The following is a 16,833-nucleotide window of genomic DNA, read 5'->3' as shown; positions in this document are numbered from 1 at the left end:
ATATTCAATTTTTGTCATATATTTAGGCCAAAATGTATTTAGCTACATGTCTTTGACAAAAAAATTCTCAATGGGCGTATTTTTAACCGCTTTATGACCGGAAGGTTTTACCCCATTCCTGGCCATATTTTGTGATTCGGCACTGTGTTACTTTAACGGACAATTGCGCGGTCATGCAACACTGTACCCAAATAAAATTGATGTCCATTTTTTCCCCCACAAATAGAGCTTTCTTTTGGTGGTAATTGATCACCTGTACGATTTTTACTTTTTGCACTATAAACAAAACAAGAGCGACAATTTTGAAAAAATAACAATATTTTTCACATTTTTTTATATGAAATTCCCCCCCAAAAAATGTAAAAATCAAAATTTTTTATCATTATAGGCCAATTTGTTTTCTGCTACATATTTTTGGTAAAAAAAATCACAAAAAGCGTATTTTGATTTGTTTGCGCAAAAGTTATTGCGTTTACTAACTAAGGGAAATATTTTTGTCATTTTTATTGTTTTTTTTTTAACGAGTAATGGCGGCGATCTGCGATTTATTTTTGCGGGACTGCGACATTGCGGCGGACAGTTCGGACCCTTGACTGACATTTTTGACACTTTTGGGGGTACCAGTGACATTACTACAGTAATCAGTGCTATACATATGCACTGTTACTGTAAAAATGACACTGGCAGGGAAGGGGTTAATTTTTATTGGAGAGGGAGGGTTTAATGTATGCCTGGTGCTTACTAACGTGTGTGGGGGGAGGTGACTGAGAGACACAGGGACAGATTGCAGGTTCAGCTATGCTGAATCCTGTAATCTGTCCCTGCCTGTCACTTAGGAGATCCGCCCGCTTTGTTTACACAAGCGGGCGGATTTCCACACAAGATCCCCAAAGATCGGGGAAGAGCGGCGGTGATCACCGTCGCTCCTGCCCTGACCCGACTCCCGCTGTAACTGAAGTAACAAGGGGAGGAGTCCAGCGACGTAGGTCTACGTCGCTGGACGGGAACGAGCCACTTTGCCACAGTACAGTCAACGTGACTGGTCGGCAAGTGGTTAAAAAGATGTCACAAATACCTTTTTTCAGATCACCTCTGTGCAGTCACATGACTTCCCGCTGTACTCCTACCCCGTTCTAAGGGCTACAGCGGGAGGGGCTGAGATTCCCCTCAGACGTCAGCCGGGAGGTCATGTGACCTCTGTGCTGTCTACTCAGCCCCTCCCGCTGTAGTCCTTAGATTGGAGGGTTACAATCTATTTAAGTGTTAATGCTGATGTTTAGTCACTTTATCTTCATCTTTTCACTCCACCCTTCATTTTTCCCAACATACTGTTTCTCTCTATTCTGCCCTCATCTTCCCCATACATACAGCTTTGTCCCCCTGCCTCTTTCACATGTACATCAGTTGGAATGTAAAATGCTGGAAGTCTGACATCTAATGAATTGTGCGCCATTTGTTTAAATATAGTGCACTGTCCCAGAACACTACCAGGCCACAACAAGACAACAGCTTCTGACAGCTTAAAGGTAAATTCCTCATACAAACTTCCACTAATCTATACCAGCCAGAGTCGATTCATGTGTAAGTAATTTCAACCTCTCCATTAACTTTGTGGCTAGTAAACTTTAGTCTTCCCATCCCTTACCCTTTGTATACTACAATAAATGTGATTACAAAGGAAACAAGCATATATATATATATATATATATTTATTTATACACACTATATATATATATATATATATATATACACACACATATACATACATATATTCCATATATCATGTACTGAATCATTAAGTTTACATGTAATGTACACCAGGTGCTACACATGTAGATAAAAATAAAAATATATGTGAGTAAAAATAGAATAGTTATCCTGGGTCTATTTATTCACTTTTTATTTTTTACATAATAGTATTTATACGTTTAGGTTTTAATATCAAATCATTTTATCTTTTTTTTTTCTCTTAAAGTGATATTATTTATATATTATATATTGTTTTTATTATGGTAAATTGTGGTTTTTATTATGGTTATTTTTATTATACTTTATTTGACCTTAATTCACTTATCTTAATTCAATTTATCTTTTACTTGGTGTTCTATTTATCTATGCTAAGGATGTGGCCATTTGAGTGGCAAGAAATGCTTTGCTAGAGTTTTTTTTTATTCCTGCATAATAAATAAAGACCTACCATTTGAACAGATAATGTTTAGGCATCTGGCATTCAATACAGATGCCTCTACTGAGCTCACCTCCAATTTAGTCTTTGAAAAAAAGCCTTCTACTTTATTTTGTACTGGCATCCAACTACTGCCAAGTTCATAGTTTCTGGTACAAACCACTACATATATTATTATTCCCTTTTCTCTTCTTCATCCCACCAACTTTCTGGAGAACTTCTGCATATCTTATTTCTTAGGAACATGTGTACCAATAGAATGATTTTCGCTCAGTTCTTACTCTGTGACAATTTACAATCACGTTTGGTCCCAATAACAAAAGCAATCAGGACAAATACACAGTAAATCTCCCCAATGGCAACACAGACCGTAATAAAACACTGATCTATCCCTTTCCACTCCATCCAAAATTAAAAAAATGCCTTTAAAGGACTTAAAAGTGATACTAAACAGAGAAATGTTAATTGCTATAATTCATTTGCATAAATAATATATATATCAAGGCACTGTATTTTTTTTTTTTTTTTTATCTTCCAAGTACCCTTTTTCTGCAGTGCTGTTGCGTAATCACATAATCTTTCCTGTTCTTTGGCGTCAGCAGGGAAAGATCTTTTTGGAGGGGATTCTATTACTTTGCTGGTATATGCTCTTTACAATATGAGCCTGTGCTTTGCCAGCCCAGATTGGTGCTATGGCAGTCACATGATAACAAAAAAAAAACCTTTTCAGAAGAGCAATTCAAATTAGATTCAAAATATCAATCAATGGTTTTGTAAGTTTCTTAGTAAAAATAGTCAATCAGCATACTTTATCCTGCCCCCATAGTGTTAAGCAATAGGAGGACTTGTTGGAGGGAGGAAGGGTAGTGTCATTTACCACTGTGTATCTGTCCACATGTGTGACTCTATAGTCATACGGGCTGCACAGATAAGAAAAAGGAGGAAATTAAGGGTTTAGAAGGGAACTGAAATATGAGCATGCTCAGAAGAGGACACCAACTGGTCTACACAATAGCAGCCTGAAATGGGGATACAGAGAAGATGGGAAGGACAGCTGAAGGCAAGATCAACCAGGTATATTTCACTCTATGCTTTATTGGCTTTGTGAGTATGAACACTCTGTTATATAGCATGAAATGATAGTTTTTCATTGTCTTGGTTTAATGAAATTTTAATGCGTGGCAAAGTGGACTTAATATAGGAAAACATATGCATCTTTTGGGGGTTTGAAAAGTTATGATTAGGTCACATAGCAACTGTGGTAACAGAGCTAAAAATTACAATTGGGTCTAAGGCTTCTTGGAGCTCAGTTATAACAATGATTCTAGACTATTTGTTTCTTTCACCCACACTTTACTGAATCATAGAAGCACCATCATGATAGGTAAATAAGCTAGATGACATATCCATGCTCACAAATTTGTTATATAGGGAAGGGTATATGTGAATAAAATAAAGCATGTGTGCAGTGCAGTAACCCAGTAACACAACAGTAGGAGCACACAATAAATAAAACCGGCTAAACCCACCCTTCTGTGGATAAATGGGAGCAGCAGCTAGCACAAAACACTGGTAAGATTAAACACAATATAAAAAAAAATGCAGCGCTTCAGATTAAAATAATACAAAACATCAGATGACTGTAAAAAGTCCCAAAGTAGTAATGCCAGAATCTTCCACCATGGTGTATCACTCATATAAAAGTGTGAACACAATACTCCACCATCACCAATAAACACACTGACTCTTACCGCATACTGTGGACTAATATTTCCACAATGGTCAAATGCACTTTGATTAATTAAAGAGGATCACACAGTCTCTAATCCGGATGAATCAACTCTGAGTGTTGGAGAGAACTGTGAGCAGAGCTGGAACACTTCCCACCATACACACACGATCCTCAATGACACCACAATAAATTGCTGTGACATAAAGTACTATGGCTATGGAATTTAAATAGGATTATCTTGGATGCATTGCAAAATATTAAAGATAAGTGCAATAAAACACATATAGCAAAAATTATTTTATTCACTCTAAGTTATATGAAAAGGTCCCCACACACAAGTATGTTGATAATGTTGGCAGTGGTGTGGTTACAGTTTAGAGCAGCTAACACATAAACCCACCATTTCCTTAAAACCTTTTCAAGTGGTAAAATTGAAACCCCCCTCTCCCAATTTGTCTCCAAGTTTTACCAAGACAGGAAGCTGCTATTACAGATTTCACCTACAGCACCACTTGCTGGTGACACTGGGTGATTCAGGAATCTTTGCATGTGAATAGACAAGCGTCAGTCCATTGAGAACTGTGCACTGAAGAACAGTAGGAAAAATGTCATTTATCTCAACATTTTATACCATGAAAAGTTGTAAAGAGAAATACCATGCCAGTACTTTTAAATAATAATATCCATGGCTTAACAGAGATGACCTACTCACATGGAAGGATGTCTTTATAGCGATTCTTCTTGAAGTTCTCAGCACTTTCTGCAGCCTTGGTGGTATAGTTGTTATCTGATTTGTACTTTGCAGATTGTCTTTTCAGATTCTGGTGTAAAGTAAAAACATTATGATTTATGTGCTGATATTATAATTATTATATGTAGCTTAGGATTATTGGAAAACTAATTAAAGTCTGGAGTTTGTTTTAAATGTTGATGTATTCACTAAATATATCCAGTTATCACTTTACATTTTAGCATTTACTAAGCAGTTACTTGTAGTTATTCAGACATTTTCATGGTGGGTTGAGCATTTCTTATAATACACCCTGTAACCAAAAAACTGGCACTATCCCCTATGTAAGTAGAATAGTCAAAGGGTAAGTCAACACATCTCTTCAAATTGAAGAGATTATGGGGAAAAAGGGGATTTTTAGATGCCAAAAAAGAGTAACACATAAATACAATATATCTAAAAACCACAAGTTTTATTTATACAAAAATGTTTTCATTTAAAAAAAATGTATCATGTAAACATATTAGATCAACATTGTTAACATATACTATGATCATTACATGCAAACAAGGCGTGGTCTGATGCATATGGATCTGCTGTATATGGTACTGCTCATGCAGAAGCAGAATAAGATAAATGCACAAACGGCAAATGAGAACTAGAGTTTTTGTATTCCTGGTGCAGACTAGGAATGAGAGAATATGTCTGGGTTTAGTTGACAAGCTGTTAGTTGAATACATGATAAAGTCTTAAAACTGCGAACCCAAACCCAATCCCTGCTGAAGTCTATTTGAGTGGATGATTTTGAAAATCAGTTTTGGCTTTAAGACTAATAGCCAAAGAATTGCCAAACAAGGGGGAAGGGGAGTTTGGCACTGCGATGGGAGGAATATTCCAAAAAAAAAAAGAAGGTTCACCTTTTTTATGTGAGGACTTCATGGAAAAAAACACCTATCCATTCAATTGCACATTTCACATATGCCTTTAAGCTGTATGTAGTGTTACAGAACAGTAGGATTCTCATGGACAGTGTCGGAGACACCACATTCTGGCATCACATATGTCTAATTTATTTTTTGGAGGGAAAGGGCAGAGAAGCGCCAAGCCCACCCTTGGTGTAATACAGTTTTAATGGAGCTGTCAGTCCATGGGGCTGTCAGTCTGTGCTGATGTGCCGCGGCTCCAGCTGTAACACAGGAGCTGCAGCACAGTGGCATGGACTGACAGCTCCACCGGGAGCAGGACATCACTGCACAGAGCCTTCACTGGTCTCACGCTTGTTGCATTGTTACCTTTGTGAGTGGAATATTTTATGTATTTTACTTTTCAATCATTAAAACTGTATTACACCAAGGGTGCGCTTGGGGCCTCTCTCCCCTTTCCCTCCTCTTTTGCAGCGTGGGTCTCCCAGCCCTTCTTTGGACATAGCAGCCCTGCATCCCTCTTGGAATACAGTCACCTATTTCATACACTTCCAAGCAATGCATTTTAATTCAACATCCTGGACATTTACTGTATATGGGGAGTACACCATAATATTTTATGGACAATACTCTTTTTTTTGAACTGTTGTATTTTAGTCATTCACAGGGAAGGATAGCGCTGAGAACATTGGTTGGCTAATTTATTTTTTAACTTTTACATTTTGCTTGGCTTAAATACAGCAGCATCTCAATCTAGTTAATTTCAACTTGATAAAAAGGCTTTTTTTTTTTTTTTTTAGGTAATTATGGGCCCTGCCACCCCGGAATTTATGATGTGAGGAGATGTGAGGAAGAGAAACGTGTATGGCAGATAATATGGGAACAATTATCTACTAAGCAAAGCTGTATCTGCCAAAACTTGGGGATTATAGATTAGCCCTTTGCAATGGTGACTTGGCCTAGTAGTGACCTCTGTCTTCTCTCCTTCCCCTCTGTCTACCAGTGCTTTTTTCATCCCTTGCTGTTTTTCTGTTGCAATATTTTTATTGTGGCTTGACAAGAACAAAGACAAGCACATAAATTGCCCCCCGCAGGGGCCAGGTATTGAATGGGTATAATAAGAACTGGCAAAAATCATATACCTGATGGCCAATATCAGGCAATGCTGAGTCATAAGGAAGGCAACTGAAAGCAATAAATGAGAGGGAACTGTGTCCCTAGGGCAAGGTTGCGGTCATCCCGTGGAGGGCCCACTAGAAGGGGCTAGCTCCCCATGGGAAGATCAATGCAAGACGACATAGGTAGAAGGAGACCAGGAAAGGAAGGAAGAGTGAAAGTAGAGGAAAGTAAAGTAATCAGGAAAAAAAAAAGAGGAAGGAAAAAGGACCTTTTGGACTCAGGAGCAATGTGGGAGGCAGCCATAGGCAGGCTGAACAAATTGGGTGAAGCATTGGGAATGCATAGGAAATGAATGGTTCCCAAAACTTAAGGAATTTAGAGTGTGAATCTTTCAAAATACTGGACATTTGCTCATTGAGCATCAGGGCGATCATATGTGCCTTCACCCCCCAGAAGACAGCACTAAGGGTCTTCCAGGCCTGGGCTATAGTCTGTTTAGCTGAGATAAAGAGATAGGCGGCTGACTTTTGTTGGTAAGCATATAAGCTGGGTATAGGTCAATGCCAAAGGGATCTGGGTCTGATCCCTTGGGCCAAACACCCTAGACCAGAACCCCTCCAATCGTGAGCAGGACAACCAGATATGCTATATGTCCCTTCATTGGCCACAATTTTGAAAGCATCTGTCATTACACCTGGGGTAGGCATGGGCAACTCAGGTGGGGACCCAGTACCACCTCAGGAGGACCTTGTAAGCAGCCACAAGTGTATTTGTGTTGAAGGAATATTTGGCGTTTGCTATCCAGGCCTCCAGATTTATGGAAGTCTGGAGATCCCGCTCCCAGTGAGACATATAGGAAAGAGATGCTGATGACAGCCGGCCATTCAGGGAAGCATAAATTGCTGAAATAAGGCCGGGAGACCCCGGAGCATGCTGACACATGTGCTCAAAATGAGTCTTGTGAAATGGGCAGGTGGATGTACAGCGGAGGGCAGAGATCCAAAATGACTTGCTGTTTTTATACTCTGTTTACGTGGAGTCTGGTTCCTTTTGACCCTCTGCTGTGGAATAATCCCATGCAAATATTTATACTTAGAGGAGTCCATAACTTCCTCAAGAGGAAGGACAGTTAACTTGTGAAATGCGTTGAGGAATGCAAATACACCCCCCCCCCCCCCCGGTTTGAATTGGTGGCCATCATAAGGATAAATTATTGATTTCTTGACTGTGTATCTATAAAGTATTTTGAAAATATTCTTTTAGGCCAACTCAGTTGCTTGTGGTCTAGCAGAAACTATATACTGTATTTTACACTAATGTTGTGATGTAGCACCTGAAAAATTCCATTGTTTGTTTTTGGTTTTAATATGAGTTTAGGGATGTGGTGCCACCATTTTTAAGGCTGGTCATCCAAATAATCTGTGACATAATAAACTAAATTTGTTTTCAAAATAAAATATGACTTGTCTTTTCTTCTAAAATAGTGGGCAAGTACAAATGCTTGTATAATGTGCAGCTAATCTATACATCATTATACAGTATTTATGGCTGCTATATTTGAAATATCATACTTATTTCTTGAAAAAACAAATAACTTATCTCGTTCTCTTACATTGCTGGCCCAGGCCCCAATCAAACGACTTACATACTCTCCAGCCACTGTGCCATATGTTTGGCTGTTATCTGTGAAACATGGAACTTTAATTTGTTTAGCTCGCCCTAACAACTGCCTCACCTCTGGAACGTGGGTTTGCGGTTTTGAGGTGTATTAGTGCACATTTAGTGCTGACGTTTTGCTAAACTTTGTACACAATACAGTGTGGTACTAAAAAGCAGATCCCAAACTATGCTATGTGATTTGTTACGGCACTGTTTAGCAACATGGATGGGGGGGTAATAGCGTTAGCTTTAACTTTTCAAACTATATACTTATCTAGCTATATCGTGTCTGCTACTTCCAGCGCTAAATTAGGGTCTATCACTGGTACACAAAAAAATCATGGTTTTTAAATAGGCTTTCTAATAGAAAATTATTTAATGAAAATCGATTATATTGGGTTGCTGCTGCTGCTGTATGTAAGCCATTAAATAATGTAAAGTGAACTACATTTTTAAACATGCAATTTATGTGATGCCACAATACAGTGTTGTTGATGCTGTTCCTGGGAATTGTAATGTTCTGTAAAATACAAATTTACAGCTTTGAGACACCCCCCAAAAATGTCTTTTAAAGGAACTGCATGTGTTTAAAGTTGACCTTTCAGCTGTCTAAAATTACCCTCTCCTCACTAAATGATCATTTCATTTTAATTTGCTTTGGTACATGTCCCTAGGGCACTGCCCATTTCCCCATGCCCTTTGAAAATATCTTACCTAGTAGCCCATATAAAATTGGCAATACTAATTTCTAAGGTTTGGCTCTCATTTACTTCAGTGGGGTTCAGATTTAACACATGAACTTTTGTTAAGGTTTCATTATGAAATAAAAATTAGAGTGTACAATGCAAGCTTTGGCAAGTGGTCAATGCTAAATACCCAATAGTCTTTGAAAAGTGAACCAAATGGTTTATGTGCAGATGCAAAACCTACTATCTACGTGTGCAGAACTTCTGCCTCTCCCTTTAGACCTGCTAGATGTTATGAATACAGGCAGTCCCTGGGTTACAAAGAAATTGTATTTAGGTTCGAACAGGTCCATTTTTTTAGTGTAACTCCAGCCAAAAAAAATGTTTTTACATTTTTTAGATGGCATAGGGAAGGGTTTATACCCCCGTAATGTTGGCTTTTTCTGTCTGTGCTCCTGTTTAGAAGATTTCACCTAACCTTCTGTCCCTGTGACAATTAGATTTTGAAAATTTTAGGTAGTAGTGTAAATAAAGATTGATGATAAGGCTTCTGTGGAGACACCTTTTTCCCCATGATAACTCTAAGTCCCCGTTCACATTAGGTCGCTCTGACTTCAGGTGCGATCTGTGAAGTCGCGTGCACCGCAACTTTGGCGCGACTTGCACGGACTTCATCTAATGAATGTCTATGCAAGTTGCCTCCAGGTCACCCTGAAGTAGTACAGGACCCTTTTTCTAAGTCGGAGCGACTTGTGTCGCTCCTATTAGAACCGGTCCTGTACTACTCAATGGACCCGACGGTGCGCGACTTGCCAGGCTGACCAAGTCGCCTGGCAAGTCGTAATAGTGTGAACCGGCTATTACAGGAATGTATTTCCTTTCCTAGGGGTAGATTTCCTTTCACTTCCTGTTATCTCCCTCTGTTTGTAAGTATGAGTCGTATGTAAGTCGGATGTATGTAACTCGAGGACTGCCTGTATAGGGGATTGCCTAATTTTTTTAGTAGTTACAACAATAGGGGGGGGCAGGGTTGATAATTTGTCACCTTGGTACACTGAACAGCGACAGCATGTAGCAGTCTGGTGCACCAAACTGTAGTGCATAGGTATGCTTTGATGTGCTGCAAATAAATGGCAGCTTGCCTATGTCAGAAGTTAACATTGCTAGCCCTGAAAAAAAAAATGACCCTAGCAAGTTATATTAAAATAAAATGTACCTCAAAAAGATAAAACCTAAAATACTAAACCACAACCTTAAAACAATAATCCCCAACTCGAAAACTTTAAACCCAAAACTTTTGGGGATTTACCTAACAAAGTAAAAAAAAAAATATGAAAATGTAAATAAAAAACAATAAAACAAACAAACAAAAAAAAAAAAACTAAAAGGATAGACCCAGCAGCAAAGCAGCAAATTAAATTGTTAGACCCCTTTCACACAAGCGGACCGATCTGATCTGCCTGTTAGTTTTTCAGGCAGACCAGATCGGATCACCCATTGTTCTCTATGGAGCGGCAGATGTCAGCTGACACCCAGCGGGCATCTGATTCAATAAAACCTGCTAAAAACAGACATATGGCGATACAGTATGTACGCCATCCATCCGGCGGATCGGATGACAATCGGATGGAAATTAACTGCATGTCCCATAGAGGACAGTGGGCTGTGTTCGTGTTCTTGTCCGCTCTGCATAGCGGAGCGGACACGGACCTGTCATCTGCTTGCTCAGTGGGGATCAGCAGAGGAATTCCCCCCTTAGCAGGCGGATCCGCTTGGTCTGAAAGGGGCCTTACAGACAAAAAAAAACAAAAAAGATAGTCCTAGAAAGGACTGTTGGGTCTTTTCACTGTGAATACAGATAACAATATAGCCCACACTTCAATGCACAGTGGACACATGGGTACACACTGTGTAGTTCACCACACTCCAATTTACTGTAATGTGGCAGTTTTATACAGAACTGGGTATAGTACTTTTCAGCAGAACCATATAGTATACCAACATCTATCTCTTCTTGCAAATACTGTGTGATCTCCCCCTATCTACTCCAAGTCTCCAACACCCACTGTTTGGGCATATAACTGACTGTATATTTAACAGTTTTAAGCATTACTACTATATAGTGGTAGTATAGCAGCCACTATCTCTTCCTCCAAGCACTTTGTGGTCTATTCTTATCAGCTCCAGATTTCTCTAAAGCACACTGAGTGTGTATGTGACAGACTGTAGTTATTGTTGTTCTCAACAGCAGGAACTATGCTCCCTTCCAACACTCTGTTATCTATCCCTATTTAGGCTCCATGTACACGGGACGTTGTTAAAAGTCCCTTTGAATGCTGGAATTTTTAGGACGTTTGAAACGTCCGTTCGGTCGCGTTTGTACCCGCGTTTAGCGGGCGTTTGCGGGCGTTTGCGTTTAGAACCGTTCCTAGAGGTCAAAAAAATTATTCCCCTTTAAAATGGAAAAACGCGAACGCCAAACGCGGGTCATCGCGTTCGGTCACGTTCGGACGCGTTCGGTCGCGTTTTTGCGTTTGAAACGCCGGGAAACACGCGTTCAAACGCAAATAATTGCGTTCTAAAAACAGTCCCTGAACGCAACTGCCCACAAACGACCGCAAATGACCTGGTGTACATGGACAGATAAGATAAAATGTAGATGGGTTCAGGGGCTTCTAAAAAAAACGCCCAACTGCTCCTAAACGGCCATTTCCAGCGTCCCGTGTACATGGAGCCTAACTCAAAGTCTCTTTCAAAACACACTGACAAAAGGCTGAAGATGTTGGGATGAAAATTTCAGGTTGTGGTGGATATAAGTTTGTGAGGAGAACCACCTTACCAGCTCACTCAAGACATTGTGCTGGGCATTATATGTATGAAAGGTGTTTTTTTAGTTACTTATAATTTGGAGGTCTATATTTCTCTATATTTCCTGCTCAACTACATATATACATATACACACACACTATATTAAAAAAAAGTATTGGTACGTCTGCCTTTACACGCACATGAACTTTAATGGCATCCCAGTCTTTGTCCGTAGAGTTCAATATTGCGTTGGCCCACCCTTTGCAGCTATAATAGCCTCTTCTAGGAAGGCTGTCCACAAGGTTTAGGATGTCTTTGGGTTGTGTCTTTGGGAATGTTTTACTATTCTTCCAGAAGTGCATTTGTGAAGTCAGGCACTGATGTGGACAAGAAGGCCTGGCTCGCTGTCTCTGCTCTAATTCAACCCAAAGGTGTTTTATCAGGTTGAGCAACAGGCCATGCAAGATCCTCCACTCTAAACTCGCTCATCCATGTCTTTATGGACCTTGTTTTGTGCACTGGTCCAAATCATTTGGTGGGGGGGTATTATGGTGTGGGGTTGTTTTTCAGGGGTTTGCCTCTTAGTTCCATTGAAAGGATCTCTTAAGGCATCAGCATACCAAGACATTTTGGACATTTTCATGCTCCCAACTTTGTGGGAACAATTTGCTGATGGCCCTTTCCTGTTCCAATATGACTTCGCACCAGTGCACAAAGCCAGGTTAGCCGACCTCTTCCGGCATGGCCCTTTGATAGGCTTCTGTGGGACTGGATGCCGTACACACAGGGCAAATATCAGCTGGTTTCTATTAAACAGGATAATGCCGTTCGACATTCGGCCCATGTGTGTTAAGCTTTAATGAGTAAATACAGCTTGTTTCTAGCTGCATTTCATTTGCACCTGTTCTCCTCCTAAACTGCATCGATCTACTTCAAGAAATTTTTTATATTTTCTGTTCTCTTAATCTGTAACAATTAAATATTTGTTCATGAAGACTAGTAAAAAAAAAACTTTTTGCATAAAACAAATATGAAAACTATGTTATTTGCATGTGGTTTCCCTTCCAACAGCATGTTCTGTATCTATAACAATATCACCATTGTTTTAAGAACTGCAGCCATATTAGAATTGTAGGTATAAATAACCTCACTGTTTTTATTTAATAAGGTATAGCAATAAATGAGATCAATAAATTACAATAAAGAAGCAGCAGTTATTATCAACCTTTCTGTTTTTCCTCTAAACCAGTGGTCTCAAAATTTTGGCCCTTTGGTTGCCTTTATCCAGCACTTGGGGCACTATTCATTCCACTGATGAGGTACTATTCCTCCTACTAACATCAACAATGAGAGCTATTCCTTTTACTGACACCAAGGAGTTGATTTACTAAAACTGGAGAGTGTATAATCTGGTGCATCTTGCATAGAAACCAATCAGCTTCCAGGTTTTATTGTCAAAGCTTAACTGAATAAGCTGAAGTTAGAAGCTGATTGGCTACCAGGCACAGCTGCACCAGATTTTTTACTCTCCAGTTTTAGTAAATCAACCCCCAGAGACATAATTCCTCTCACTGACACCAACAATGGGCTGCTATTCCTTCCACTGACACAAATAAAGGGGCACTATTCCTTCTACTGCCACCAAAAATGGGGCGCAATTCTTCCCACTGATATAAACAATGGACCACTGTGAAGGAGAACCCTATAACTCTGGACTCTGTGAAGGAGAACCCTGGACTCATTTCGTACATTTGGTTTGGATTACTCAAATGGGACAGTAATAATTGTCAGGAATATATCTCAAGAAATATATGAAGACTATCCCTGGCCTGTTTGATTCTGAATATGTTCATTGAAAGAGCTATTCACCTTGGCCTCTGTTACATGTTCTTTGGTGTCAGAGACGGGCAGTCTATCCCTGGTGGTCTTCCTATTGTTTGTATATTAAGGTGTGCTGTGGGACTCCATGTTAATTGCTAATGAACTTCTGTCCAGATGGCTAGATAATTGGTTCAGGTTAATTCTCTTTCTGTACACAATCTCATCTACATGATAATGTTATTGGAGCCCTGACCTGGTCAGGAAGGGGGGATGTGTCCCTGTGCTATATATATATGTGTGTGAGACTGGTCAATAAAGAGACTCTTTTACCCAGAATTAAGCCTTGGCTCATGTATGGGGGGTGCCAGATACAGGCACTGCCCTTTTTGCATCATTCATGAGGAAGCGCCTTTTCACGTTTTCTGGGAATGCTCCTTTGCACAGAGCCTGTTAAGGGCCTTGGAACCTGAACTTAGAGACTTTGTTCCACAGACTGCCATCACACACTTCGGTGTGCTGAATGGACTTTTTCACAGAATTTTTTTCACAGGAGGACATTGACAACGCCTGGCGGGTGTTGTGTTGCTTTAAGGATGCTTTATGGTGCGCCAGAAAGCGCCTTATCCACCAGCGGGAGAGGATGTCCATTGAGGACTGTCGCAGACTGGTTCACGGTCTGCTCAAAGACTATAACCTGATGGATCTCATGGAGGAAGAGGAGGTCTGAAGATTTCCCTTTCCCCCACTCTCCCTTGTGTGTCTTTGTCCATTCAATAAAGCTTCGGGCTTGTGATCTCATTCCCCTCCCCCTACCCCACTCTCCCACCCCCCATCACACCTGTTGCTTTTTTTAAATGTAATATTGTTTGATTGACTGACTGACTAACGCAACGTACAGACAACGTTTTTCAAGTTTCATGCTTTAGGGGCATTGCGGCGTCATGCATGATGTGATGGCACGGGGTATCCTTACTCCACACAACACATCAGGCATCATACCGCAGACTGAATGTATTTGATTGAATGTATTTATTTGTATGACCGGAAATGTATTGTAATGTAGTGTATTTATGTGCTGCGTTGCAGTACAGGGGAGAATGTACCCCGACAAAGTATTGTTTTTTGCATATCTTTTATACAAATAAAGATTACATTTTCAACAAAAAAATGGGGGGTGTTATGCACGACAAGTATGGCGTAGGTCCTCGGGCCTGCCCTGAACGTCTTGGGAGGGGGTGGATATGGCCTTCTGGCTTAGTTCGCCCTCTCTCATGGGGTCTCCCTTCGGGGGAGCCCCACCAAGTACTTGGGGTGGGCTGTTTCGGCAGTCCCCCTGGAGAACGGGGTCTGCCTGGTTTCGGCTGGGCAGGCCATAGTGAGTACCTTAGTCCCCGTCAGGAGTCTTGCACCCCGGGGGATCAGGGTTAGGGCCCTTCCTCTTCGGAGGAGGGCTATGTGTACGACCCTGTGCACTTTTTGTGTGTCTCACGTTTTGCAAGTGTGCACTTTTTTATGCACAGGGTGTTAGTCTTTGAGTGTGTTCACACACCAAAAAAAAAAAAAAAAAAAAAGGGGGGGGGGGGTGTTATGCCATGCCGGTGTTATTTCACCTAGATGAAATATTTGATGTTCTGAAAAAGGGGAACTTGTGACGGTGAGAGGGGAACTCGTGACGGTGAGAGGGGGTCAGACCGTCACAACCACTATTCCTCCCACTGACATCATAGATGGAGCACTATTCCACCCACTGACACCAACGGTGGGACAAAATTCTTCCCACTGATATAAACACTGGAATGCTGTTCCTTCCACTGATATCAAAGATGGAGCGCTAGCCCTCCCGCTGACCCCAATAATGGGGTGCTATTTTTTCGGCTGATGTCAACAATGTGGCACTGTTCCTCACACTAATGCCAATGATGGAGCACTATTCCTCTCCCTACTGACCACAGGTGCTTTGTTACTTTTTGCACCCACTGACTATCAAACCTGGGGCATTGCTACTCCCACTGATGCTGGGGCATTTCCTACTCCCACTGGCAACAGTCCAGCCCCATTTATTCTGAAGAACAGTAAACTGGCCCTTGGTTTAGAAAGTTTGGAGACTCCTGCTCCAAACTGATACAAAAAGAAATTTGATTGGATGCCCTTCACAACATTTATTAGCAGTAATTGTAAGCACAGATGTGCAGGGCTGTCTTTCTCTCCTTGTTGTTGCTATGTTCTGGTACACAACTATATGCACTTGTTAACCATCTTTGCTCTACCAAATACTGTGTACAGCACCATGGGAAATTATGATACTATATACATGAATAATAATTATATTAACAATGATTTATATAGAGATACACTAGGCATTGTTTCCAAAGTAACTAGTCAGGCAGTTTCATTAATTTTCCAGTGTTTACTAATCGCGTAGACTACTGCTCAATGGCTTCTATGGTCATAATGCAACATGCACTTAATGCATACAGGTCATTGGAGTATTATCTGTAAACCTGAAGGAAATCTTGACTTGGTAAATGTGTAAGTAGAGACATGTCCTAACAAACCGCAGTGGAATATTTATGAGAGATCCAAGGCATCTTATACCTCACCCACAGCCTCTACTATCGTACTGTTCAGGGTTTAACTAGATGGTGTACCAGAATGCTTGGCCTACTGTACTCATTCCAGGCCCATCACTCAGAAATTATTGAAGCAAAAAAAAAAAAGCAAAAAAAAAACAATGACAGCCAGGCAACTTGCATTTTAAGCAAGTGGCAGTAGCAGCCTGCTTATTTATTTTATTTATTTATTTATTTATTTTGACAATCTAACATGTGAGTAGTCTCTAACAAACTCATGATATGTATTAGGCTATTTTATAATGTGAGTAGTTCCTTTGAATGCAGTAGCCATTTCCGCTAGTCTTCTAGTACATATCAGCTGCAATAGTGGGCTGTGGGTAGGGTCACAAATCCTATTAAAAAAATGTTTTTGTGGTCAAAATTTTCCCTGTTCTTTGCCCACTAAGAGTAAGCCACACATGTTATACAATTGCTACATAAACAAGCATATTTCCTTTAAAACCAGAGACATTTTCATCTGCCTATCAACCTGAAACCTACTGTTTGACTTAAGTATATATAAACAAAAAAAAAAATAATTTGATTTTTTTATATTTC

At 40.2% G+C, this 16,833-nt stretch overlaps 1 protein-coding gene across 1 annotated transcript in view; it reads right to left on the bottom strand.

Annotated features, from left to right (window-relative positions):
- PTPN22 (protein tyrosine phosphatase non-receptor type 22) overlaps window positions 1-16,833 on the bottom strand; it is a 230,343-nt gene that overhangs the window by 107,331 nt on the left and 106,179 nt on the right. The window contains exon 2 of the mRNA XM_082246091.1: window positions 4,630-4,738. Coding sequence (XP_082102217.1) covers window positions 4,630-4,738 — 109 coding nt within the window. The remainder of the gene's footprint in view (window positions 1-4,629; window positions 4,739-16,833) is intronic.

Source organism: Pelophylax lessonae (assembly GCF_965119305.1).
Source record: "Pelophylax lessonae genome assembly, chromosome: 2".
Lineage (NCBI taxonomy): Eukaryota > Metazoa > Chordata > Amphibia > Anura > Ranidae > Pelophylax > Pelophylax lessonae.
This window is presented reverse-complemented; position numbering and strand designations above follow the sequence as displayed.